We start from the raw sequence: 27,995 nt of genomic DNA on the forward strand, positions 1-27,995 counted from the left end.
CCCGCAATCTCTCTTTCTCTCACCCCTCCCCGCGATCTCTCTCTCTCTCTCTCCCCTCCCCGCGATCTCTCTCTCACCCCTCCCCGCGATCTCTCTTTCTCTCTCACCCCTCCCCGCAATCTCTCTCTTTCTCTCTCACTCCTCCCCGTGATCTCTCTCTTTCTCTCACCCCTCCCCGCGATCTCTCTTTCTCTCTCACCCCTCCCCGCGATCTCTCTTTCTCTCTCACCCCTCCCCGCGATCTCTCTTTCTCTCTCACCCCTCCCCGCGATCTCTCTTTCTCTCTCACCCCTCCCCGCAATCTCTCTCTTCCCTCCCCGCGATCTCTCTCTTTCTCTCACCCCTCCCTACGATCTCTCTCTCTCTCTCTCTCTCTCTCCCCGCGATCTCTCTCTTTCTCTCACCCCTCCCCGCGATCTCTCTTTCTCTCTCACCCCTCCCCGCGATCTCTCTTTCTCTTTCACCCCTCCCCGCGATCTCTCTCTTTCTCTCTCACCCCTCCCCGCAATCTCTCTCTTTCTCTCTCACTCCTCCCAGTGATCTCTCTCTTTCTCTCTCACCCCTCCCCGCGATCTCTCTCTTTCCTCCACCTACCCACCGCGACTTTCCATTCCCCCCAGCAATCTCTCTCCCTTGAGCCGCGTGCACATGCGCACAACTCGGGAGCCGACCATTCCCGAGTCAAAAGGCCTCCTCTGCTGCACACCGCCGGCTGCACTCCGCTCACCGCCAAGAAAAGTGCGATGAAATTCCCCCCCCTCGGCCCCAGCGGTACAAAAATGATGAACCACCCGGGGACCGCCGAAAAACGGGCGGACCATGTGTTTCACCAATTTCAGCCCCTTGGAGTTATCAGTAGGGGGAAAAAATATGAATTGATGAGGTTTACCTGTTGACAAATAGGGCAGAGTTTTGCGTAGGCTGCACCAGTGAACGTCATAACCTTCTCCTGGCAGTTGTTCAAGTCTTTCGATTTGGTGACAGTCATTCGATGAGCTTTCTTGTTTTCCTGAATGATGTAATTGGTGAGGCAAACACCTTCAATTCCAGCCTGTAGGTAGGAAAACAAATGTAGCTCATTATGAAAGATGTGAAATAGTGCCAGGGCAAGGGATATAATGTGGGGAAAAAACATACCTCTTGCAACTCGTAGAAATTTTGTGACTTCTTCATGGTGATTTGAAAAATGTTGAGGATTCCTTTGTGGATGTTCAGCACATCTTCAGGTAAGTTTGGAGGGGCGTAGATATTTCCCACTCGGCCATTGTTGTACTCAAACTTCACGGGCTTGGTTAGCTCTGGAGCCAGTTTCTGCGTCAGTTTATGTGCTGAGGTGAAGGAATCCCTTGGCCAAATGCCATTGTACTCCAAAATTCGAGCATCTGTGATCTGAGAAACAATTTAAGAAATTGTATGTTTAATAGAAACATAGAAACAGAGAAAGTAGGTGCAGGAGTAGGCCATTCGGCCCTTCGAGCCTGCACCACCATTCAATAAGATCATGGCTGATCATGCAACTTCAGTACCTCATTCCTGCTTTCTCTCCATACCCCTTGATCACTTTAGCTGTAAGGGCCATATCTAACTCCCTATTGAATATATCTAATGAACTGGCCTCAACAACACTCTGTGGTAGAGAATTCCACAGGTTCACAATTCTCTGGGTGAAGAAGTTTCTCCTCATCTCGGTCCTAAATGGCTTACCCCTTATCCTTAGACTGTGATCCCTGGTCTGGACTTCCCCAACATTGGGAACATTCTTCCTGCATCTAACCTGTCCAATCCCGTCAGAATGTTATATGTTTCTATGAGATCCTCTCTCATTCTTCTAAACTCCAGTGAATACAGGCCTAGTCGATCCAGTCATACAGATGCTGAAAGCTGTGGGGCGCTATCAGACTCAAAGGTTGTCTATCTGTTAGTGAAGAACTTAAGCAGAATCTTATTATGCTGTGAAACCTCCCAAGGCACTTTGCAAAGGGTGGGGTGGAAAGAAATGGAGCCTGAGCCAAAATTAGGGGCGATAATCAAAGGTGTATCCAGCAATGGGTTTTGAGGAGGCTTTTGAAGACGTGAATGGATTTTGGAAGGGAATTTCAAAATGGAGGGACATATTGGCTGAAACACAATATATTTCAAAATGTAGATGTTTCTTTTACAATTTGGGCCATTTCCTTGTTAATTGATCTCTCTACAAAAGTTAACTTCCACAGGTAAGCCTGCACTTCACATGAATTTGATCGTATGCACAAAATATATGGAATAGGGCGTTACAGGATCAACAACAAACAATAGCATTGCTTATGTTGGGAGTTAACAATGGATGTTTTGGGCCAAATTTTACGCACAGATTCAACCACGGAATGGCTTTGTGCCAGTATATTTATGAGCATTGATGCAATTCGCGCATATACAATTCCAGTGCAACAAGTAGCACCTATAGTCTGTTGTAATTCACCCGTGGCTATGCATTGTAGTATTATCCGAAACACCAGATTTATTTTCCACGTTACGAATGCCGTGGCACAACTCGTAGGGTGACTGAAGCACACAAGCGATGAAGTCCTTAGACAAATGGCAGCAATGCCATGTTGATATACCATGGCAGGATACGGAGTGCATCAGATTTTCAAAGGCCATGCAGGAATGCTCCTGTTCCTAATTAATTATGGCCTTTAGAAGGAAAATATGAAACAAAGTGAAAACAATATCTATTTGCTTGGCAACTAACCCTATTCTGTAGGTCAACGATTATAAGTAGTTAATAACAGTTGATGAACTTCACGGACCATCAACCTGCCCTGTACGTCACACTTTCAATCATCACCCAAACTTACATAGAGTTATCAGAGTTTAAAGGAAAGAAACAGGCCATTTGTCTAACTGGTCCATGCCATTGTTTAAGAACATAAGAATTAGGAGCAGAGTCGGCCATTCGGCCCCTCGAGCCTGCTCCGCCATTCAATGAGATCATGGCTGATCTTCGACCTCAACTCCACTTTCCCGCCTGATCCCCATATCCCTTGATCCACCTTAATATTCAAAAATCTATCAATCTCTGCCTTGAATATACTCAACGACTGAGCCTCCACAGCCTTCTGGGGCAGAGAATTCCAAAGATTCACCACCCTGAGTGAAGAAATTTCTCCTCCTCTCTCAGTCCTAAATGGCCGACCCCTTATCCTGAGACTGTGACCCCTGGTTCTAGACTCCCCAGCCCGGGGGAAACATCCTCCTTGTATCTACCCTGTTAATCCCTGTAAGAATATTGTCTGTTTCAATGAGATCACCTCTCATTCGCTAAACTCTAGAGAATATAGGCCTAGTCTGCTCAATCTCTTCTCATAGGACAATCCCCCCATCCCAGGAATCAGTCTGGTGAACCTTCGTTGCACTCCCTCAAAGGCAAGTATATCCTTCCTTAGGTAAGGAGACCAGAACTGTGCACAATACTCCAGGTGTGGTCTCACCAAGGCCCTATATAAATGCAGTAAGATATCTTTACTCTTATACCCAAATCCTCTTGTAATAAAGGACAACATTCCATTTGCTTTCTTAATTGCTTGCTGTACCTGCCCGTTAACATTCAGTGATTCTTGTACAAGGACACCCATGTCCCTCTGAAAACCAACATTTTCAAATCTCTCACCATTTAAAAAATACTCTGCTTTTCTAGTTTTCCTACCAAAGTGGATAATTTCACATTTTTCCACGTTATATTCCATTTGCCATGTTCTTGCCCATTCACTTAGCCTGTCTATATCCCCTTGAAGCCTCTTTGTATCCTCCTCACAACTTACATTCCCATCGAGCTCTGTATCATCAGCAAACTTGGATATATTACATTTGGTCCCCTCATCCAAATCATTGATATAGATTGTGAATAGCTGGGGCCCCAGCACCGATCCCTGTGGCACCCCACTAGTTACAGCCTGCCAACCTGAAAATGACCCGTTTATTCCTACTCTCTGTTTTCTGTCCGTTAACCAATCTTCAATCCACGCTAGTAAATTACCCAAATCCCATGAGTCCGAATTTTGTTCAATAACCTCTTGCTCCACATGAGCATTCTCCCACCCCTCGTCGTCTAACCCAAGCAGCAACCTTCTTGAAAAGTTAGAGTGCACTGTGTTTTGTATGTGGGCAAAATAAATAACTATCCTCAGACACTCCTGTTTGTTTGGCAATAGAAATATGGGCCAGTGTCACAGCCAAACTAACTGTTGAGTCTATAAAAAGCTGATCTCCTTGGGTTAACATTTTCCTTCCTTCCTTCAATCTGCGTGGTCCTATAAACCCCAATACCTTCCCCGATTCCGTCGGTGAACTATCTGTGAAAGGGTTGTGGATGCTCAGAGTACATTCAATAGCAACAACTGAGAGTTATCTGGTGCCTTTAACATAATAAAACATCCCAAGGCATTTCACAGGAATGCTATCAAAAAAATTCAAGACAGAGATTGGATATCGAGGGAATCGAGGGATATGGGGAAAATACAGACCGCTGGAGTTAAGGCAGATCAGCCATGATCTTATTGGATGGCAGAGCAGGCTCGAAGGGCCAAATGGCCAACTCCTACTCCTATTTTTTTATGTTCTTCTGTTCTTACACATTTCTTTTAAATGTACAACAGTTAAAAACATATTCTTAGATTTGTTTACCTTAAGGAGGTAGGTGCTATGTCCCAGTGGAATAATGCCCAGTCCACAGTTTATTTTCACACCAGCTCTGTTTAAACCACTTTCTGGAAGTCCAGTCAGAATAATACCTTCATACCTGTAAACGTGCATCATGCCTTCAGTGAAACTGTGTTCTGCAGGCAAGTTAAAATAGCAGTAAGATATTGGTAGCAAAATCTATTATGAAATGTGTGTTCAAAACATTCCCCTGCTTAACTAAGTGGCACTCACCATAGTTTAACTTTTGACTACCTAGAAAAACAAAAACAATTGAGCATAATTTGACATTGAATATTTAAAATCTATCTTTTACAGTTCGGATAAAAAATACATTGGCTATGTGTAACACAAACTCACCCACAAGGGATATAATCAACAGGAAAATTATGGCCCTCATGTTGACCTCCAATGGAGGCTTGGTGGATCGTGTCCAGTGTTATATAGAAGTTTATTTAGTACCACATGACCATACACTTTTGCTGAATAATTAACTTTTTATGGATCCACAAAGTCTTTTTGGAATAGTATGATTTGATGTAAAGAATTATTGACTTCACATAGAAGTATAATTGCACAGGTTACAGTGACCTGGATGGAGATGAAGGTGTTGTTGGGACAACACACGTGCAACATGTTTTGTTTAATCAGGTTTTCTTTTTGTTGACGGAGCACTTGGACAAGTATGAACTGATCAAACAACATCAGCATGGATTTGTGAAGGGCAGGTCATGTCTGACTAATTTAGTTGCATTTTTTGAGGAGGTCACTAGCATGGTGGACAGGGTAGAGTCCATGTTATCCATCTGGATTTCAGAAAGCATTTACTGAGGTTTATTACACAAGGGATTATTAGGGAAATGAAAACACATGGGAGCCAAAACTCGGTCCCGGGAAGGACTGTTACCGTGGGTTTCGGCGGCCATTCGGCAAAATTGCCTGGCCACCGCATTCTGATCGATTGGCCCCCGCGACGCATTTTCAGCGCGGGAGTTTTTTCGGCGGTGTGTACGTCTGCCACAAGCCGCCACCTTCAACACACACACACTTTCGGCCCCATGAAATTGGAGGTAACCTTCGGACATGGATTGGTAATTGATTGGGATAGGAGACAGAGAATACGTACAGAGAGAACAGTCTCTGATTGGTGGGATGTGACAGTGATGTTCCCAAAGATATTGTGGCCTCAGCTTTACACCACATATCAATGACTTGGATGAAGGACTAAATAGTTCTGTATGCACGTTTGACACCAAGTTAGGAAGCCCACTGCATTGTGTGGATAGGAGCAAGAATCTGCAAAGGCACAGAGACGGAATGGTTCAAACGATGGCAGATGGAGGTCAATCTGGGGAAGTGTGCACTTCACATTGGAGAAAAACAAATTGGATATTTTCTTAATGGTGAGAAACTGTGAGCAGAGATATAGGTGCTCAGGTACACAAGTTACTAAAAGGCTAGTGCACAGGTACAAAAAGGATTCAAATCAGAAAACACTTTTCCACACAAAAGTAGTGAAAATGTGCAATACTCGTTCCCAAAATGCTGTGCAAGTTGGGTGAATTGAAAATTTCAAGACTGCGATTTATAGATTTTTGTTTTGCAAGGGTATCATGGGATATGCAGCAAAGGTGGGAAAATGGAGTTGAAATACTGATCAGCTAAGATGTCACTGAATGGCAGAACAGGCTTGAGGGGCTGAATGGCCAATTGCTCTTTCCATGTTCCTAAGTTTCCCTTTAGTTCAAACTAATACAGCAATATTGTGCATACTAAAGCAGCAATGGCACACTGACGTATCTGCACACTGATTATTCATTTAAAGCAAGACAGTAGCTAGAAAAAACATTTTAAATTCAATGGTACAACATCCACCACTGGCAGACTGTGGCTGCAGTGTGTGCTTGGTACAGGAGGAACTGCAGCAACTCACAAAGGTTTCTTCAGTAGCACCTCCCACACCTGTCATCTTTAGCATCTCCAAGTCACACACCATCCGGACTTGGATATATATCAGCTTTCCTTCACTGTCGCTGGGTCAAAACCCTGAAACTTTCTACCCAACAGCATAGAAACATAGAAAGTAGGTGCAGGAGTAGGCCATTCGGCCCTTCGAGCCTGCACCACCATTCAATAAGATCATGGCTGATCATTCCCTCAGTACCCCTTTCCTGCTTTCTCTCCATACCCCTTGATCCCTTTAGCCGCAAGGGCCACATCTAACTCCCTCTTGAATATACCCAACGAACTAGCATCAACAACTCTCTGCGGCAGGGAATTCCACAGGTTAACAACTCTGAGTGAAGAAGTTTCTCCTCATCTCAGTCTGAAATGGCCTACCCCTTATCCTTAGACTGTGACCCCTGGTTCTGGACTTTCCCAACATCGGGAACATTCTTCCTGCATCTAACCTGTCCAGTCCCCTCAGACCTTATATGTTTCTATGAGAAACCCTCATTCTTCTAAACTCCATTGTATAAAGGCCCAGTTGATCCAGTCTCTCCTCATATGTCAGTCCAGCCATCCCTGGAATCAGTCTGGTGAACCTTCGCTGCAGTCCCTCAATAGCAAGAATGTCCTTCCTCAGATTAGGAGACCAAAACTGCGCACAATATTCGAGGTGAGGCCTCACCAAGGCCCAGTATAACTGCAGTAAGACCTCCCTGTTCCTATACTCAAATCCCCTCGCTATGAAGCCAACGAACCATCTGAATTCTTCACCGCCTGCTGTACCTGCATGCCAAATTTCAATGACTGATGTACCATGACACCCAGGTCTCGTTGCACCTCCCCTTGTCCTAATTTTCTGCCATTCAAATAATATTCTGCCTTCGTGTTTTTGCCCCCAAAGTGGATAACCTCACATTTATCCACATTTTACTGCATCTGCCATGCATTTGCCCATTCACCTAACCTGCAGCCTCTTAGCATCCTCCTCACGGCTCACACTGCCACCCAGTTTAGTGTCATAGAAACATAGAAACATAGAAAAATAGGTGCAGGAGCAGGCCTTTCAGCCCTTCTAGCCTGCACCGCCATTCAATGAGTTCATGGCTGAACATGAAACTTCAGTACCCTCTTCCTGCTTTCTCGCCATACCCCTTGATCCCCCGAGTAGTAAGAACTTCATCTAACTCCCTTTTGAATATATTTAGTGAATTGACCTCAACTACTTTCTGTGGTAGAGAATTCCACAGGTTCACCATTCTCTGGGTGAAGAAGTTTCTCCTCATCTCGGTCCTAAATGGCTTACCCCTTATCCTCAGACTGTGACCCCTGGTTCTGGACTTCCCCAACATTGGGAACATTCTTCCTGCATCTAACCTGTCTAAACCCGTCAGAATTTTATACGTTTCCATGAGGTCCCCTCTCATTCTTCTGAACTCCAGTGAATACAAGCCCAGTTGATCCAGTCTTTCTTGATAGGTCAGTCCCGCCATCCCGGGAATCAGTCTGGTGAATCTTCGCTGCACTCCCTCAATAGCAAGAATGTCCTTCCTCAAGTTAGGAGACCAAAACTGTACACAATACTTAAGGTGTGGCCTCACCAAGGCCCTGTACAACTGTAGCAACACCTCCCTGCCCCTGTATTCAAATCTCCTCGCTATGAAGGCCAACATGCCATTTGCTTTCTTAACCGCCTGCTGTACCTGCATGCTAACCTTCAATGACTGATGTACCATGACACCCAGGTCTCGTTGCACCTTCCCTTTTCCTAATCTGTCACCATTCAGATAATAGTCTGTCTCTCTGTTTTTACCACCAAAGTGGATAACCTCATTTATCCACATTATACTTCATCTGCCATGCAGTTGCCCACTCACCTAACCTATCCAAGTCACTCTGCAGCCTAATAGCATCCTCCTCGCAGCTCACACTGCCACCCAACTTAGTGTCATCTGCAAATTTGGAGATACTGCATTTAATCCCCTCGTCTAAATCATTAATGTACAATGTAAACAGCTGGGGCCCCAGCACAGAACCTTGCGGTACCCCACTAGTCACTACCTGCCATTCTGAAAAGTACCCATTTACTCCTACTCTGTTTCCTGTCTGACAACCAGTTCTCAATCCACGTCAGCACACTACCCCCAATCCCATGTGCTTTAACTTTGCACATTAATCTCTTGTGTGGGACCTTGTCGAAAACCTTCTGAACGTCCAAATATACCACATCAACTGGTTCTCCCTTGTCCACTCTACTGGAAACATCCTCAAAAAATTCCAGAAGATTTGTCAAGCATGATTTCCCTTTCACAAATCCATGCTGACTTGGACCTATCATGTCACCTCTTTCCAAATGCGCTGCTATGACATCCTTAATAATTGATTCCATCATTTTACCCACTACTGTTTTCTCTCTCCCTCCTTTTTTAAAAAGTGGGGTTACATTGGCTACCCTCCACTCCATAGGAACTGATCCAGAGTCAATGGAATGTTGGAAAATGACTGTCAATGCATCCGCTATTTCCAAGGCCACCTCCTTAAGTACTCTGGGATGCAGTCCATCAGGCCCTGGGGATTTATCGGCCTTCAATCCCATCAATTTCCCCAACACAATTTCCCGACTAATAAAGATTTCCCTCAGTTCCCCCTCCTTACTAGACCCTCTGACCCCTTTTATATCCGGAAGGTTGTTTGTATCCTCCTTAGTGAATACCGAACCAAAGTACTTGTTCAATTGGTCTGCCATTTCTTTGTTCCCAGTTATGACTTCCCCTGATTCTGACTGCAGGGGACCTATGTTTGTCTTTACTAACCTTTTTCTCTTTACATACCTATAGAAACTTTTGCAATCCGCCTTAATGTTCCCTGCAAGCTTCTTCTCGTACTCCATTTTCCCTGCCCTAATCAAACCCTTTGTCCTCCTCTGCTGAGTTCTAAATTTCTCCCAGTCCCCAGGTTCGCTGCTATTTCTGGCCAATTTGTATGCCACTTCCTTGGCTTTAATACTATCCCTGATTTCCCTAGATAGCCACGGTTGAGCCACCTTCCCTTTTTTATTTTTACGCCAGACAGGAATGTACAATTGTTGTAATTCATCCATGCAGTCTCTAAATGTCTGCCATTGCCCATCCACAGTCAACCCCCTAAGTATCATTCGCCAATCTATCCTAGCCAATTCACGCCTCATACCTTCAAAGTTACCCTTCTTTAAGTTCTGGACCATGGTCTCTGAATTTACTGTTTCATTCTCCATCCTAATGCAGAATTCCACCATATTATGGTCACTCTTCCCCAAGGGGCCTCGCACAATGAGATTGCTAATTAATCCTCTCTCATTACACAACACCCAGTCTAAGATAGCCTCCCCCCTAGTTGGTTCCTCAACATATTGGTCTAGAAAACCATCCCTTATGCACTCCAGGAAATCCTCCTCCACCGTATTGCTTCCAGTTTAGCTAGCCCAATCTATGTGCATATTAAAGTCACCCATTATAACTGCTGCACCTTTATTGCATGCACCGCTAATTTCCTGTTTGATGCCCTCCCCAACATCCCTATTACTGTTTGGAGGTCTGTACACAACTCCCACTAACGTTTTTTGCCCTTTGGTGTTCTGCAGCTCTACCCATATAGATTCCACATCATCCAAGCTAATGTCTTTCCTAACTATTGCATTAATCTCCTCTTTAACCAGCAATGCTACCCCACCTCCTTTTCCTTTTATTCTATCCTTCCTGAATGTTGAATACCCCTGAATGTTGAGTTCCCAGCCCTGATCATCCTGGAGCCACGTCTCCGTAATCCCAACATCATATTTGTTAACATCTATTTGCACAATTAATTCATCCACCTTATTGCGGATACTCCTTGCATTAAGACACAAAGCCTTCAGGCTTGTTTTTTTTAACACCCTTTGTCCTTTTAGAATTTTGCTGTGCAGTGGCCCTTTTTGTTCTTTGCCTTGGGTTTCTCTGCCCTCCACTTTTCCTCATCTCCTTTCTGTCTTTTGCTTTTGTCTCCTTTTTGTTTCCCTCTGTCTCCCTGCATTGGTTCCCATCCCCCTGCCATATTAGTTTAAATCCTCCCCAACAGCACTTGCATTGTACTGGTCCCACCTCCCCCAGAACCGGTCCCAATATCCCAGGAATTTGAATCCCTCCCTGCTGCACCACTGCTCAAGCCACGTATTCATCTGCGCTATCCTGCGATTGCTACTCTGACTATCACGTGGCACTGGTAGCAATCCCGAGATTACTACTTTTGAGGTCCTACTTTTTAATTTAGCTCCTAGCTCCTTAAATTCGTTTCGTAGGACCTCATCCCTTTTTTTACCTATATCGTTGGTACCAATGTGCACCACGACAACTGGCTGTTCTCTCTCCCATTTCAGAATGTTCTGCACCCGCTCCGAGACATCCTTGACCCTTGCACCAGGGAGGCAACATACCATTCTGGAGTCTCGGTCGTGGCCGCAGAAACGCCTATCTATTCCACTCACCATTGAATCCCCTATCACTATTGCTCTCCCACTCTTTTTCTTGCCCTCCTGTGTAGCAGAGCCAGCCACGGTGCCATGAACTTTGCTGCTGCTGCCCTCCCCTGATGAGTCATTCCCCTCAACAGTACTCAAAACGGTGTATCTGTTTTGCAGGGGGATGACCGCAGGAGACCCCTGCACTACCTTCCTTGCACTACTCTTCCTGCTGGTCTTCCATTCCCGATCTGGCTGTGGACCCTTTCCCTGCGGTAAGACCAACTCACTACACGTGATACTCACGTCATTCTCAGCATCGTGGATGCTCCAGAGTGAATCCACCCTCAGCTCCAATTCCGTAACGCGGACCGTCAGGAGCTTGAGGTGGATACACTTCCCGCACACGTAGTCGTCAGGGACACTGGAAGCGTCCCTGAGTTCCCACATGGTACAGGAGGAGCATAACATGTGGGAGCACCTTCACCACAAGGACTGCAGTCTTTTATGGTTAACATGTTCAGAGATTTGAGCACAAAATCTAGGCTGACGCTCCTCGTGCATGTACTGAGGGAGTGCCGCACTGTCGGAGGGGCAGTACTGAGGGAGCGCCGCACTGTCGGAGGGGCAGTACTGAGGGAGCGCCGCACTGTCGGAGGGGCGGTACTGAGGGAGCGCCGCACTGTCGGAGGGGCAGTACTGAGGGAGCGCCGCACTGTCAGAGGGGCGGTACTGAGGGAGCACTGTACTGTGGGAGGGGCCGTCTTTCAGAAGAGTTGTTAAATCGAGGCCCCTTCTGCTCTCTCATGTGGATGTGAAAGATCCTATGGCACGGTTCAAAGAGCAGGGGACTCCTCTCCAGTGTCCTGGCCGATATCCCTCAATCATCACGAAAACATTTCACTTTCCACCCCACGCCTCCCTCTCCCCTCCAAATTCCTCCCTTCTCTGCCTGAAGGTTATTATTATTGCTGAGGTACAGTTCTATGGGCACCAGATGATCTTTGGTATCTCAGCCAAGTGGCTATTCTTCCCGTGAGCATAAGAAAACAAAGAATTGCATTTATATAGTGCCTTTCACAACCTCATGACATCCCATTGCTTTACAGCCAATGAAATACTTTTTGAAGCGTAGTCACTATTGCAATGTAGGAAACATGGCAGCCAATTTAAACACAGCAAGCTCCCTCACTCAACAAGGCGAAATGACCGGATTATTTGTTTTATCGAAGTTAGTTGTGGGATAAATATTGGCCAGGACACATTTCGAATAGTGCCAGGAGAACTTTCGCATCTGCCTGAGGGGGCAGACAGGGCCTCAGTTTAATGGCACCTCTGACAGTGCAGCACTCCCCCAGTACTGGGAATGTCAGCCTGGATTACGTGCTCAAGTTTTGGGAGTGCGGATTGAATCCACAACTTTCTGACTCAGAAGCGAGGGCTACCCACTGAGCACAGCAGAGAACAATATCAGGATGCCTCAGATGTAGGTGCAGAATTATACTCGATGCGTGTTTGGGAAGGAGATAGGGCCGCCATGTTGTGGGTCTGATTACTCACTGTGTGCAGCAAGACTCCGGAAAGTGGAGCTTTGGAAATTGTCATTTAATTTTGACTAGCTATTCAACTATAGGAAGCGTCACAGCTCATTCCTATCCTGATCTCACGTCCTGTGTACAACATACTAGTCAGCAGGATGATTGGGCACCTTCACTGATATCCGCCCCCACTCTCTACGTTCAGAAGTATATGGGTTGCAAAATGCAGGAAAAAAGTTAACCAAAATGATCCAGTCAGCAATAAACAAAAATCAACAGATACATTCATTTCTGTTAGGCCGCTGTGCTGTGTTTACCCTTGGTCTTGTATAAAGAAATACAATTAAAGATTAGAAGTAAGTTAATATACACAGATTGAAAGTCCGGAAAGTTTTTTGTGCTGCTGTGATTTACATCGCTTTCCGGAAAGCTACTGTTAGTTTCTTTTTATTCTTGCTTGTAAAGCCAATTTTCTCCACTCCTCTCCTGGACGTGGTGACAATTTTATCATGCAACTTTTAGCCCTGGTCTTACTCGAAATTCCTGGTTTTTTTGACAAGATATGACCAGAAGCTTATTGCAGATGTCACACAGAGGCAGAACTGCTCTCCCAGATGAAGGTGGTCCTTCATCCAGTGCAAAAGACACCGTCTGTGTCTGAGTTATAATCACACTAACCTTGGATGAAAAACAGGTTATCCCTCCTGGTACAAGATGTAGAGAGATGGATTAGGGTTTGTGTTTATGTCCAAGGTTTTGGTAATCCCTTATAAACCAACTCAAAACAGAGTTTGCACCTGAAACGTGCCTGTTTCCAGACACTTTAACGTGCGTTTCTCTCGGTACAGATGCTGCTGGCAATGTTTCCAGCATTTTCGGTTTGTATTTCAGATTTCAGAAGTATTTGGGTCACTTTACTACTTTAACGGCGCAATATAAATGCAAGTTATTATTGATCAATATCATAACAGCAGCTTGAATTTATATAGCATCTTCAAAGCAGGCAAACATCTCAGTACATTGCAGAACCAACCAGGGAGCAGGCTCTCTTAGATCTTGTCCTGAGTAATGAGGCAGGATTAATAAATGATATCCTAGTAAAGGATCCTCTAGGAACGGGTGACCATAACATGGTTGAATTTCAAATTCAGTTGGAGGGTGAGAAAGTTGGATCTCAAACCAGTGTCCTAAGCTTAAACAAAAGGAGACTACAAAGGTATGAAGGCAGAGTTGGCTAAAGTTGACTGGGAAAATAGATTAAAGTGTGGGACAATTGATGAGCAGTGGCAGACATTTAAGGAGATATTTCATAACTCTCAACAAAAATATATCCCAATGAGAAGGAAAGACTAAGAGAAGGGATAACCATCCGTGGCTAACGAAGGAAATAAGGGCATACAAAGTGGCCAAGACAAGTGGGAGGCCAGAGAATTGGGAAACTTTTAAAAGCCAGCAAAGAACGACTAAAAAACATAAAGAGGGAAGATAGATTACGAAAGTAAACTAGTACGAAATATAAAAATAGATAGTTAAAGTTTCTACAGGTAGATAAAAAGGAAAAGAGTGGCTAAAGTAAATGTTGGTCCCCTGGAGGATGAGACTGGGGAATTAATAATGGGGAACAGGGAAATGACAGACGTTAAACAAATATTTTGTATTGTTCTTTACAGTAGAAGACACTAAAAACATCCCAATAATGGATAATCAAGGGGCTATAGGGAGGGAGGAACTTAATACAATCACTATCACGAAAGAAGTAGTACTCAGTAAAATAATGGGACTAAAGGCGGACAAGTCCCCTGGACCTGATGGCCTGCATCCTCGGGTCTTGAGAAGTGGCTGCAGAGATAGTGGATGCATTGGTTATAACCAACCAAAATTCCCTGGATTCTGGGGAGATCACAGCGGATTGGAAAACTGCAAATATAACGCCCCTCTTTTAAAAAAAAAGGAGGCAGACAGAAAGCAAAAAACTATAGTTTCTAACAACTGTCGTTGGGAAAATGCTGGCGTCCATTATTCATCATCATCATAGGCAGTCCCTCGAAATCGAGGAAGACTTGTTTCCATTCTAAAAATATGAGTTATCAAGTGGCTGTACAGTTCAATGCAGGAATTACAGTCTCTGTCACAGGTAGGGCAGTGAGTGGTTGAAGGCAAGTGTGATGTATGTAGGACTCAAATCACTGACTCCACACAGCCTGGTGTTGTAGTAACTGCTGTGACCTTAGTCCTTTATTGTGTAACTCCAGAGTGCCTCTCAGATGTGGTGGGCAGTCTTTTATACTCTGTCTCGCAGGTACTTACAGGTCTTCCACCACAGCGCCCTCTATGGCACACCATTGTACTTATACATTTAATGTACCTGGACAACACGGAACATCTCCCTCTCTCCCTCCTCCCCCCCGCTCCCCACAGTTCCAAAAGCCATTGCCGGTGACCTCGGCCTTGTTCATCCTGGTTGATTTGTGAGTGTGAATCCATGACCATCCACTTCCCTCTTCTCCCCCATGTGGAGGACCCGGTGCACACATGTGGTATTTGCAGTCCTTACATGGGTGATAAGGTACACGAGCATAACCTCCAACAGAAAGCAGGTATACATAGGCGGTACATTTGTATGGTACATATAATATATGGTACAGATGTTATGTCAAAAAGTTGCCGGTACACTGAACGGTTATTTAATCCCAGCTCCTCTGGGTGAGGTACGGTGGCGGTATACTGCCCCTTTTTGTCCGAGGTAATGGGCTGCACTGAGACAGGGTATCGCAACTGGTGCGTTGCCTCTGTTCTCATGAAGTAGTCGCCTTAGCAGCCGCTGAACCATTGCATGAATCCCCTAAATCGAAAATCGCATTAGCCCGTTGATCATGGGTCCATATCCCTTTTACTTGAACCTCGTGGTATTAATTCTTTTCGTAATTCATATCCATAATTTTAAACACAGTAACCATTCAGCATTAAAATATTAACTCATCATAAATCCGTCATCCTACATTCACATTGCTCATTTAGACTCGCTCTTGCCTTACAAAAGTCTCTGTGGGGACCACCAATGGTGTAAGGCTCTTAAGACTCCCGGGTGCATTTCCCTTTTAAGACGCCATCTTGTGGTCCCAACAAGGCTTGGGCGCCGCCATTTTAGTTGTACTGCTTGCCTTTGTTCTTTGCAGAGCTCTGCTGCCGCCATCTTGAGCTCGCTGGCCTGCCGTTTTACTCTCTGTAAAAGAAATAACGAAGAAAGAAGGAAAGAAAACAGCCAAAACATGATCTTGAATCTGGCCGTATCCTCTGCTCTGGCTCCTGCATCTGCCCGAGAAATCGGGTTCTCCAGAGTCGTACCTGCCGCTGGTGCCGCCTCTCCTGCAGCCTCCGCCCCTGCCGCTGGTGCCGCCTCTCCTGCAGCCTCCGCCCCTGCCGCTGGTGCCGCCTCTCCTGCAGCCTCCGCCCCTGCCGCTGGTGCCGCCTCTCCTGCAGCCTCCGCCCCTGCCGCTGGTGCCGCCTCTCCTGCAGCCTCCGCCCCTGCCGCTGGTGCCGCCTCTCCTGCAGCCTCCGCCCCTGCCGCTGGTGCCGCCTCTCCTGCAGCCTCCGCCCCTGCCGCCTCTCCTGCGGCCTCCACTCCTGCTCCAGCACCTGCCGCCGGGTTGAACAGCTGCACTTCCAGGGTTGGGGCTGCAGGGTTGCTGTGGCCTGTGGAATTGAGACTGCTGACGAACTGCTTATTTCTTCTCCAGCTCGGTCGGTGCTGCTCTTTGGGGACCTGGGGGACAGCGGTCTGTGGAGGAGTGAAGTCTTCCCAGCTCCCACGGACCTTTCCCATCCATCTCCTGCCAAAGGTAAACCGTGCGTCTTGCCCCCATGAGATACCTGCACCTCCGCTCTGCCGAGAACAGGTATCAGTTCCTTGGTGTAGGTACGCAGCTTTGCCGTAACCGGGACCAGCTTGGATCGTGCGGCCGGGTTACCCCACAGTTTATCAAAGGTTCTCTGACTCATCAACGACGGACCCGAGCCAGTATCTACTTCCATACTCACTGGGACTCCGTTAATCTTGACCTCCATAATCGCTGGGGCCGAACCCTCGATACACTTATACAGTCCAAGCAAAGCCTCGTCGTCTTCTGCCTGCTCCTCACCTGGAAAATAGACCCTCTGCCATCTCCTCAACCACATGGTGAGTCAGGTGTCTTTTACACACACTGAAGGTGGCCTTTCGTGTGGCAGGTATTGCACGTGTACTCCGCAAACCTGCACCAGTGAGCCCCATGGCATCCTCCACAGCACCAGCATGGTGCTACTCGATTAGCCCCCCTTGGCGGACTCGGAGTTCCAGGACCCCAAGGTCTGTGCTCTCTGCCCTGGGCAGAGCCACATTCTACAGTTTTGTCCGTAGTGGGCACTATCCTGTGGACAGTGCCTGCCGGGTTCGAGACTGTGTGGATCATTTGCTTGGTGCTGCAAGTCGAGGTCATATATGCCCGGCTGGTGGTGATGGCTTGCTTCAGGGTAACTGTAGGTTCCGTGGATAACAGCTTGTGAAGGAGACCCTCATGGCCAATCCCCATAACAAAAACGTCTCGCAACGAGTCTTCAAGGTGTGTTGCCAAAATCACATGGCGGCGCGAGTCTCCTGAGGTCCGTAGCATATTTGCTGACATCCTGGCTCTCAGGTCTGCAGTGGTGGTAGAATTTGTGCCGGGCCATGAGGATACTCTCCTTCGGTTTAAGTTGGTCACGAATGAGCACGACCAGCTCCTCATATGACGACTTGTCCCTGGCACTCCCGGGTGCCAGCAAATCCCTGACAGTAAACCTCATCGCCACAACTGGAAAGTAATATCGCCTTACGCTTCTCTCTCAGTGCGTCCATGTGCCCAGTCAGGTCGTTTGCTGTGAAGTAGTACTCGAGCCTTTCCGTAAAGGCCTCCCAATCATTTCCCACCATAAAATCCTATAACAAGCCCAGAGTAGCCATAGTTGCATGATGCATGAAGTTCATCCGTGTCCTTGTCGCCAATGTGATGCATGTAGAGCACTCCAATCACTGACTCCACACGGTCTGGTGTTGTAGTAACTGCTGTGACCTTTGTCCTTTATTGTGTAACTCCAGATTGCCTCTCAGGTGTGGTGGGCAGCCTTTTATACTCTGTCTTGCAGGTACTTTCAGGTCTCCCACCACAGCGCCCTCTGTGGCGCGCCATTGTACTTATACATTTAATGTACCTGGACATTACATAACAGAAAGGTTGGGTGGGGAGCCTGGTTTGCCGGACGTTCCTTCTGCTGTCTGCGCTTTATTTCTGCATGCTCTCAGCGACGAGACGCGAGGTGCTCAGCGTCCTCCACTTTGGCCGGTCTTGGGCCAGGGACTCCCAGGTGCAGATGGGGATGTTGCACTTTGAGGGTGTCCTTGAAACATTTCCTCTGCCCACCTGGGGCTCACTTGCCATGTCGTAGTTCCGAGTAGAGTGCTTGCTTAGAGAGTTGTGTGTCGGGCATGCGGACGATGTGGCCCGCCCAACTGAGCTGGTCGAGCGTGGTCAGTGCTTCAATACTGGGGATATTGGCCTGAGCGAGAGCACTGATGTTGATGCATCTATCCTCCCAATGGATTTGCAGAAGCAGTGCTGGTGGTACTTCTCCAGCGCTTTGAGATGTCTGCTGTATATCGTCCACGTCTCTGAGCGATATAAGAGGGCGGGTATCACTACTGCCCTGTAGACCATAAGCTTTGTGCCAGATTTAAGGTCCTGGTCTTCAAATACTCTCTTCCTCAGGCAACCGAAGGCTACACTGGCGCACTGGAGGCGGTGTTGGACTTAGTAATCGATGTCTATCCTTGCTGATAAGTAGGTTTCCGAGGCATGGAAAATGGTCCACATTGTCCAAGGCCACACCGTAGATTTTGATGACTGGGGAGCACGGCTGTGTGACGGGGTCATGTTGGTGGAGGATCTTTGTCTTACAGATATTTACTGTAAGACCCATGCTTTCGTACGCCTTGGTGAAGGTGTTGACGATATCTTGGAGCTCGGCCTCAGTGTGCGCAGACGCAAGCTTTGTCCGCATACTTTAGTTCGATGGCGGAGGATGGGACAATCTTGGATCTAGCCTGGAGGCGGCAAAGGTTGAACAGGTTCCCATTGGTTCTATAGTTTAGTTCCACTCCAGCAGAGAGCTTGTTGAGAGTGAGATGAAGCAATGCAGCAAGGAAGATCGAGAAGAGCGTTGGTGTGATGATGCAGCCCTGCTCGACCCCGGTTCAGACGTGGATCTGTTGGTCAGGATCACGGCTTGCAGGTCATTGTGGAGCAGACGGAGGATGGTGACAAACTTTTGGGGGCAGCCGAAACGGAGGTGGGCAGAGGAAATGTTTCAAGGACACCCTCAAAGCCTCCTTGATAAAGTGCAACATCCCCACCTGCACCTGGGAATCCCTGGCCCAAGACCGGCCAAAGTGGAGGACGCTGAGCACCGAGTCTCGTCGCTGAGAGCATGCAAAAATAAAGCGCAGACAGCGAAAGGAACGTGCGGCAAACCAGACTCCCGACCCAACCTTTCCTTCAACCACTCACTGCCCCACCTGTGACAGAGACTAATTCCTGCATTGAACTGTACAGCCTCCATAGTCCCTCGCAGTTGACAGTGTCAAAGACCTTTGTGAGGTCAAAGGAGGCCATGTATAAGTGTTGGTGCTGTTCCCTGCATTTCTCTTGCGGTTGTCGCACGGTGAAGATCATGTCCGTCGTACCCCTTAGCAGACAGAATCTGCATTGCGACAGGGAGGAGCTCTTCAGCCACAGTGAGAAGATGATCGAGGATTCTTGCGAAGACTCTCCCAATGGCCGACAACAAGGAGATTCTTCTGTAGTTATCGCAGTTGAACTTGTCGGCGTCCGGGGAGCTCCCGACCAACTCTCAGGTTTGGATCCCACCGAGTACTCACTGGCCCGCCTCCGTCGAAGCATCGATTTCTCTTCGGCCACCGGCCCCACTCGACTGTGGAGGCGAAGACAGTTGGAGGAATCATGGCGAACACGTGGTGCGTGTATTGGTGGCGGCCACCTTCTCTCCTCCTGCGACTCACCGAGTCCATTATTAAGGAAGCAGTAGCAGGACATTTGGAAAAGCATGATTCAATCAAGCAGAGTCAGCATGGTTTTAGGAAAGGGAAATCATGTTTGACAAATTTGCTAGTGTTCTTTGAGGATGTAACGAGCAGGGTGGATAAGGGGGAACCAGTGGATGTGCTGTATTTGATACTTACTTAGTAGTCTGTCGTATCCAACAGACGTTGATGTGCTAATCATCAATGGCATGTGTCTTCAAGTGGCTGTATAGGCCAATTCTGGATGCACATAGTCTCTTGCACGTCGGACAAGGGAAGTTCGATGTACCTGATGCTGACAGTACTGCCACCTGATGTCGTCTATCTCTAGTGTCCCACAGGCGTTGTCATCGGCTTTCTTCGAAGGTCTGGCAGGCAGTCCTCGTGAGGGTTCACCACTGGATTTTATTAGCTGCTGTATTCTCGAGGTCCTTTGGTCGGATGCCACAGTACTGGAGGTTAGCCTTGATGCAATCTTTGTAGCGCTTGCGGGGGCGCCCCTGGTGTCTTTGACCTTCACAGAGCTCGCCGTGAAGAAGCTGACGAGGGATCCTTGACTCATCCATACGGATGACATGTCCAGCCCACCGGAACTGGGCTCACATGATCATCACCTCGATGCTAGTTGATTGTGCTCTCTCCAGAACCTCAAAGTTTGACACCCAGTCTTGCCAGCGTATGTGGAGTATAGATCTGAGACTGCGCATATGGAAAGCTTCCAACTTTTTGGTGTGATGCCTGTAGGGTGTCCAGGCCTCACATCCATAAAGGAGAGATGAGAGAACGACTGCTCTATACACCAAGTTTAGTTGACAGTCGGATGTGGTGGTGACTCAACACCTTAGTGCCCAAGCGACCAAGTGCCTGGCTGGCTTTACAGATCCTTGCATCAATCTCCTTGTCCAAGGACCCATCACTTTATATGGTACTGCCAAGGTACTTGAAGCTGTCCACTGACTTTAGTTGTATACTGCCGATGAAGACTGTGGGAGCAGGTGCTGTGGTGCCAGGGGCAGGCTGATAGTAAAACTGAGGTTCTCTAAGGCTGATGGTTAGGCCAAACAATTCTGTTGCCTCAACAAATTTGCTGAGTATGAATTGTAGGTCACTTTCCTGGTGTGCCATAAGGGCGCAGTCGTCAGCAAAGAGTGCCTCTAGGATGAGTCGTTTCCGTACTTTGGTCCTTACAGCAAGGCGGCGGAGGTCGAACAGTGAAGCATCTAATCGATATTTCAGGTAGACCCCAAACTCCAAGTCTTTTATGGCATAGTTCAAGACACAGGTAAAAAATAGGTTGAACAGAACTGGTATTTGATAAGGTGCCACATAAAAGGTTACAGCACAAGATAAAAGTTCACGGGGTTGGGTAATATATTAGCATGGATAGAGGATTGGCTGGCTAAGAGAAAACAGAGAGTCAGGATAAATGGGTCATTTTCCGGTTGGCAAATAGTAACTAGTGGGGTGCCGCAGGGATCGGTGCTGGGGCCTCAACTATTTACAATCTATATTAATGACTTGGATGAAGGGACTGAGTGTAAAGTAGTCAAGTTTGCTGATGATACAAAGATGGGTGGGAAATCAAGTTGCGAGGAGGACACAAGAAATCTGCAAAGGGATATAGACAGGCTAAGTGAGTGGGATTTGGCAGATGGAGCATAATGTGGGAAAATGTGAGGTTATCCACTTTGGCAGAAATAATAGAAAAGCAAATTATAATTTAAATGGAGAAAAATTGCAAAGTGCTGCAGTACAGAGGGACCTGGGGGTCCTTGTGCATGAAACACAAAAACACAGCAGAATAATTAGTAGTGAACATATTGCACTGTTAAAATATGAAATATAACCAATACACAGACTACATCAAAAGCATGGCCAGATATGGATTGTTGAACGTAAACGTTAGCCGTTGCTCAGTGATAACACTCTGGCTTCTGAATCAGTAGGTTGTGGGTTCAAGTCCTATTCCATTGATTTGAGCACATAATCCAGGCTGACAATTTCAGTGCAGGACTGGGGGTGTGCTGCACTGTCGGAGGTGCCGGCTTTTGGATGAGACGTTAAACCGAGGCTCCATCTGCCCTCACAGGTGAGCATAAAAGATCCCATATATATTTTGCTCAAATTGAGAAGGGCAAATGATCTCTGATGGTCACCACTGGTGAAATTACTTCTATTTGCTACTGGTAATGAGATGTGAATTGTTTCAATTTTTTCTTTCTGTTAGGATGCCAGTCTATCTAGTCTGGCCATTAAAGTTCACCCTAGTTTCCAATAAATAGACAGAGGAAATCTCAGTGCCTGTACGTCAACCCCAAAGTTAATCTCACATCCCTCGGCATGGAGTTTGTTGAATTCCTATTTAGATTAATTAAATTACAGTTCCCACAGGTAATTGTTTTCAAAGAATTCATTGTGTTAAGTGTGTCTGTGGGCGGGTGGGGGTGGAGGGGAGAGTTGTGGGACCTGTGGGCTCAGTGCATTTCACCGTGTAGATTAGAAGCCAACTGGTGACTCTCTCAAATCAAGGGTCAGGTGACTTGATCTCCCAGAGTGCAGGGCAGCCTGAGATGGCCATCGATGGGCCTTTTTCCCCATTGTATTGCATTGTGGGAAGGCAGGCACTACTGCTACCTCAGTTCAACGGTCTCCTGGAATCGGCAAATCTGCCACCCTCTCCCCGTACGGGTGATTCAAAACTTGAGGACTGGCAGGGAAAGGGGCCGTGGGAGAGGTTCAAACCCCAGGGACTGGCAGTGCCACGTTAATGGTCTCTTTGGACCTCCACAGCTTCTAGCTTTTAACCATTTAGAAGGTACTGTGATCTATCCTTTTCAGGTCCAAAATGGATGACCTCCACCTTGCTTATATTGTAATCCATTTGCCAGTTTAATTAATATTTTTGTAATTTTGCACTTCCATTTACACTGCTTTCAATGCTGCCCATCTTTGTGTCATCGACTATGTAGCTCTCTATCCTGTTATCCAAGTTGTTAATAAATACGGTGAATAGTTCAGGCCTCAACATAGAACCCCGTGGGATGCCCATTATCCCCACTCCCTGCCTCTTGCTGCTCAGCCAATCTCCGAACCAAGTCAATAATTGGCCCGCAATTCCACGAGCTTCAACTTTAACTAAGTCTCTTATGGGGGATTTTATTAAATGCTTTCTGGCAGTCCATATAAATAAGCTATAGACAGTCTCCTATCTACTACTTTAGTCACTGCTTCAAAAAAATTCAATCAGGTTTGTAAGACATGACCCCGCCCCTTTACAAATCCATGGTAGCCCTCTGATCAGTTGAAAATTTTCAGGATGTTCAGTTATTCTATACTGGTTAGGCTCTTGTATTCTATACCTCGGCCAATAAAGGCAAGCATTCCATATGCCTTCTTAACCACCTTATCCACCAGGCCTGCTACTTTTAGGGATCTGTGGATGAGCACTCCAAGGTCCCTTTGTTCATCTACACTATTAAGTGGCCTACCATTTAATGTGTATACCCCTTCCTTATTAGCCCTCCCCAAGTGCATTACCTCTCACTTCTCTGAATTAAATTCCATTTGCCACTGGTCTTCTCATCTGACCAGTAGATTGATATCCTCCTGCAGCCCATGACATTCCTCTTCATTATCAACCACACAGCCAATGTAATCTGAAAACTTCTTAGATCATACCCACTATATTCAAATCTAAATCATTGATATATACCACAAAAAGCAAGGGACCCAGTACTGAGACCTGCGGAACCCCACTGGAAACATCCTTCCAGTCACAAAAACATCCATCAATCATTACCCTTTGCTTCCGACCTCAGCCAATTTTGGATCCAACTTGCCACTATGTCCTGGATCCCATGGGCTTTTACCTTCGTGACCAGTCTGCCATGTGGGACCTTATCAAAAGTTTTGCTAAAGTCCATATACAGTACATCATACGCAGTACCCTCATCAACCCGCCTCTCAAAATTCAATCAGGTTAGTCAAACACGATCTTCCCTTAACAAATCCGTGCTGACTGTCCCTAATGAATCCTTGCCTTTCTAAATGTAGATTTATCCTGTCCTTCAGGATTTTTCCAATAATTTTCCCACCACTGAGGTTAGGCTGACAGGCCTGTAATTACTCGGCCTATCCCTTTCTCCCATCTTAAACAAGGGTACCATATTAGCAGTCCTCCGGCACCATGCCTGAATCCAAAGAGGACTGGAAAATGATGGTCAAGGCCTCCACTATTTCCTCTTTTGCTTCGCTCAATAGCATGGGATGCATTTCATCTGGGCCTGGGGACTTATCCACTTTCAAAGCTGCTAAACCCATTAATACTTCCTCTCTCACTATGTTTATTCATCCAGAATTTTACACTCCTCCTAGATAGCAGTATCTGCATTGCCCCTTTCCTTTGTGAAAACAGATGCAAAGTATTCATTAAGAACCATACCAACATCTTCGGCCTCCACACAAAGATTACCCTCATGGTCTCTAATAGGCCCTGCCCTTTCTTTAGTTATCCTCTTGCTCTTAATATATTTATAGAGCATCTTTGGGTTGTCCTTGATTTTACTTGCCAAGAATTTTTCATGCTCTCTCTTAGCATTCCTAATATCCTTTTTAATTTTGCCTCTTAACTTTCTATATTCCTCCAGAGATTCTACAGTATTTAGCAGTCGTAATATGACATTAGCGTCCCTTTTTTCCTTTATCCTCCCCTGTAAGTCCCTAGACATCCAGGGGGCTCTAGAATTATTTTCCCCAATCTTTTTCTTTAAGGGCACATGTTTGGCCTGAGCCTTCCGGATCTCCTCCTTGAATGCCTCCCACTGTTCCGAAACTGATTTACCCACAAGTAGCTGTTTCCAGTCCACTATGGCCAAATCACTTCTCAACTTAGTAAAGTTAGCTTTTCCTCAATTTGGGACTTTTATTCCTGGTCTATTCTTGTCCTTATCCCTAACTACCTTGAATCTGACTGAATTATGGTCACTGACACCCAAGTGCTCTCCCACTGATACCCCTTCAACCTGCCCAGCTTCATTCCCCAAAACTAAATCCAAAACCGCCCCCTCCCGTGTTGGGCTTGTTACATACAGGCTAAAAAAGTTTTCTTGAACATTTTAGGAGTTCCGCACCCTCTATACCCTTCACACTATATTTGTCCCAATAAATATTAGGATAGTTGAAATCCCCTAATACTACCCTATGGTTTTTGGACTTCACAGCAATTTGCCGACATATTTGTTCCTCTATCTCCCTCCCACTGTTTGGGGGTCTATAATACAAGCCCAGCAGTGTGATCGCCCCTTTTATTTTTCAGTTCGACCCATATTGCCTCATTTGATGATCCCTCTATCATCCCTCCTCACAGCTGTAATAGTTTCTTTAATCAATACCACGACCCCACCCTCTTTTTTACCCCCCTCTCTGTGTCCAGTCTAAAAACCCTGTAACCAGGAATATTGAGCTGCCAAACCTGCCCCTTTCAGCCATGTCTCTGTAATGGCTATAATGTTATACTCCCAAGTGTCTACCTGTGCTCTCAGCTCATCCGCCTTATTCGCTACACTCCTAGCATTAAAGTATATGTCATTCAGTACAGGAAGACCTCCTTGATTACTTACTAACCCTTGTTTCCTCTGTCTTACAGATTCACTTTCTACATTCTTGCTTTCCAATTTCAGCTTTACTTCTTTCCCTATTGAATTTGTTCTCGGGTTCCCATCCCCCTGCAAAGCTAGTTTAAACTCTTCCCAACAGTACTAGTAAAACTCCCTGCGAGGATATTGGTCCTGGTGCTGTTGAGATGCAACCCGTCCGGTTTGTATAGGTCCCATCTCCCCTAGAATCGGTCCCAATGCCTCAGGAATTTTGTAGTTTGCAGATAATACAAAATGTGGCAATGTAGTAAACAGTGGGCAGGTTAGCAGCAGATTTCAGGAAGACACACTGGTGAAATGGGCAGATACATGGCAGATGCAATTTAATGCAGTTAAGTGTGAGGTGATGCACTTTGGGAGAAACAACATGTAGAGGCAGTATAATCTAAATGGCGCTATTTTGAGGGGAGTGCAAGAGCATAGGGAACTGGGATTGCATATTCACAACTCCTTGAAGGAACTAGTTGATAAGGCAGTTAAGAAAGCATATAGGATACTTGGCTTTGTAAGTAAAAAGGACTTGGATTTATATAGCGCCTTTCATGATCACAGATGTCCCAAAGTGCTTTACAGCCAATGAAGTACTTTTGGAGAGTACTCATTGTTGTAATGAGAGAAACACGGCAGCCAATTTGCGCACAGCAAGCTCCCACAAACAGCAACATGATAATATATTTTTTTTTGTTATGTTGATTGAGGGATAAATATATTGGCCAGGACACCGAGGATAACTCCCTTTGTTCTTCTTGTACTCACTGGAGTTCAAAAGAATGAGAGGGGACCTCATAGAAACGTTTAAAATTCTGATGGGTTTAGACAGTTTAGATGCAGGAAGAATGTTCCCAATGTTGGGGAAGTCCAGAACCAGGGGTCACAGTCGAAGGATAAGGGGTAAGCCATTTAGGACCGAGATGAGGAGAAACTTCTTCACCCAGAGAGTGGTGAACCTGTGGAATTCTCTACCACAGAAAGTTGTTGAGGCCAATTCACTAAATATATTCAAAAAGGAGTTAGATGTAGTCCTTACTACTCGGGGGATCAAGAGGTATGGCGAGAAAGCAGGAATGGGGTACTGAAGTTGCATGTTCAGCCATGAACTCATTGAATGGAGGTGCAGGCTAGAAGGGCCGAATGGCACCTACTCCTGCACCTATTTTCTATGTTTCTTCAAAATAGTGCCATGGGATCTTTGACGACCACCTGAGGTGGCAGACGGGGCCTCGGTTTAACGTCTGATCTGAAAGTAGAGGCATTGAATACCAAAACAAGTCATGCTAAACTTTTACAAATTACTGGTAGGGCCCCAGCGGCAGCCAATTGTACAATACTGAGCACCGCACTTTAGGAAGGATGTAAAGGCCTTGGAGCAGGTATATCAGGTCGATACTGGGGATGAGGGATTCAGTTATGTGGAGCAATTTGAGGAGCTGGGATTGTTCTCCTTGGAACAGAGAAAGTTGAGGGGAGACTTGAGGGGTTTTGATAGAGCAAGTAGGTAGAAATTGTTTCCTCTGCCAAGTGGGTCAATAACTAGAGGTCATAGATTTAAAATTGACAAAAGAACTAGAGGGGAAATGAGGCAAAATTATTTCACAACAGTTATCATCTGGAACACGCTACTTGAAAGGACGGTGGAATCAGATTCCATAGGAACTTACAAAAGGCAATTGGACATGCATTTAAAGAGGACTCATTTGCAAGGTTTTGGAGGGAAAGCAGAGGTATGGGACTAAATTGGACAGCTCTTTTCAAAGAGCCAGCACAGGCATGATGAGCCAAATGGCCGCTTCTGTGCTTCAAGATTCTATGGGCTAGAATTTCCAATCGGCCAGGCAGTGCCTGATTGCCGCCAAAAGACCGCCAAGATTGTGAAGATAATCGTCGGCGAAACCCGCGCCCCCCCAAAAAATTTAAAAATACGCCGAGCGAAGAACATGGGCGTTGCACCCCCATTCTGGGCAAAAAAGTGCAATTTAGGGTCGATTGAGCCATTCCTAAACAAAATGGGCGATAGAGTAAAAAACATAAAAATTTACCACGAGGCCTAAAACCAGAAAAACAATACAAATTATTTTTTTTAAAAATCACCTAAAAAAAAACATACCCAAGACACTTTAAAACAAAATAATCACAACAGATTTTTCAAATAATTAGTAAAAAACCACTTACTAACCTTTTTCTTGCAGAGGTCCTCACCTACCATCCAGCTTCGCTGATCCTCGTGGGCGTTTTTTTTTTAATACTCACCTACAGGTCACCGCTGAGCCAAATATCGCACCAGGGCAATCTATGGACGGTGCACGCCGACAGTCCGCTCCCCAGCAGTACCTCAACCTCCGGCGTAACTCAGGTAAGGAATTTCTCACTCAACTGATTACCGCCCACAATGGCCAATATCACCCAGAAACCGGGCGGTAAACCACTGGAAATTCCAGCCCTGTATTCTACTCTGGTTCGAAGCACAAAACCTTCAAATGTCTACTTAACCCCACAAATCCACTCTGAGCCAGGCACGTGTAAACTTCTCAAGCAGTGGCTAAGTTAGATCATGATGTTTAAGAGTCGCAAATCCTTGAATAAAGTTATTGCGGCAGATC

The 27,995-nt window shown here is 46.1% G+C and overlaps 1 protein-coding gene across 1 annotated transcript in view; it reads right to left on the bottom strand.

Annotated features, from left to right (window-relative positions):
- The window catches only part of LOC139268358 (vitellogenin-like), an 88,567-nt gene extending 69,862 nt beyond the window's left edge, over window positions 1-18,705 (bottom strand). Inside the window, exons 1-7 of the mRNA XM_070886431.1 lie at window positions 18,613-18,705; window positions 15,795-15,856; window positions 13,312-13,337; window positions 4,912-4,932; window positions 4,663-4,814; window positions 1,138-1,389; window positions 890-1,051 (exon numbers count right to left, since the gene is read on the bottom strand). Of these exons, the coding sequence (XP_070742532.1) occupies window positions 890-1,051; window positions 1,138-1,389; window positions 4,663-4,814; window positions 4,912-4,932; window positions 13,312-13,337; window positions 15,795-15,856; window positions 18,613-18,705 (768 nt within the window). The remainder of the gene's footprint in view (window positions 1-889; window positions 1,052-1,137; window positions 1,390-4,662; window positions 4,815-4,911; window positions 4,933-13,311; window positions 13,338-15,794; window positions 15,857-18,612) is intronic.
- Window positions 18,706-27,995: the final 9,290 nt, after the last annotated feature.

Source organism: Pristiophorus japonicus, chromosome 8 (assembly GCF_044704955.1).
Source record: "Pristiophorus japonicus isolate sPriJap1 chromosome 8, sPriJap1.hap1, whole genome shotgun sequence".
NCBI lineage: Eukaryota > Metazoa > Chordata > Chondrichthyes > Pristiophoridae > Pristiophorus > Pristiophorus japonicus.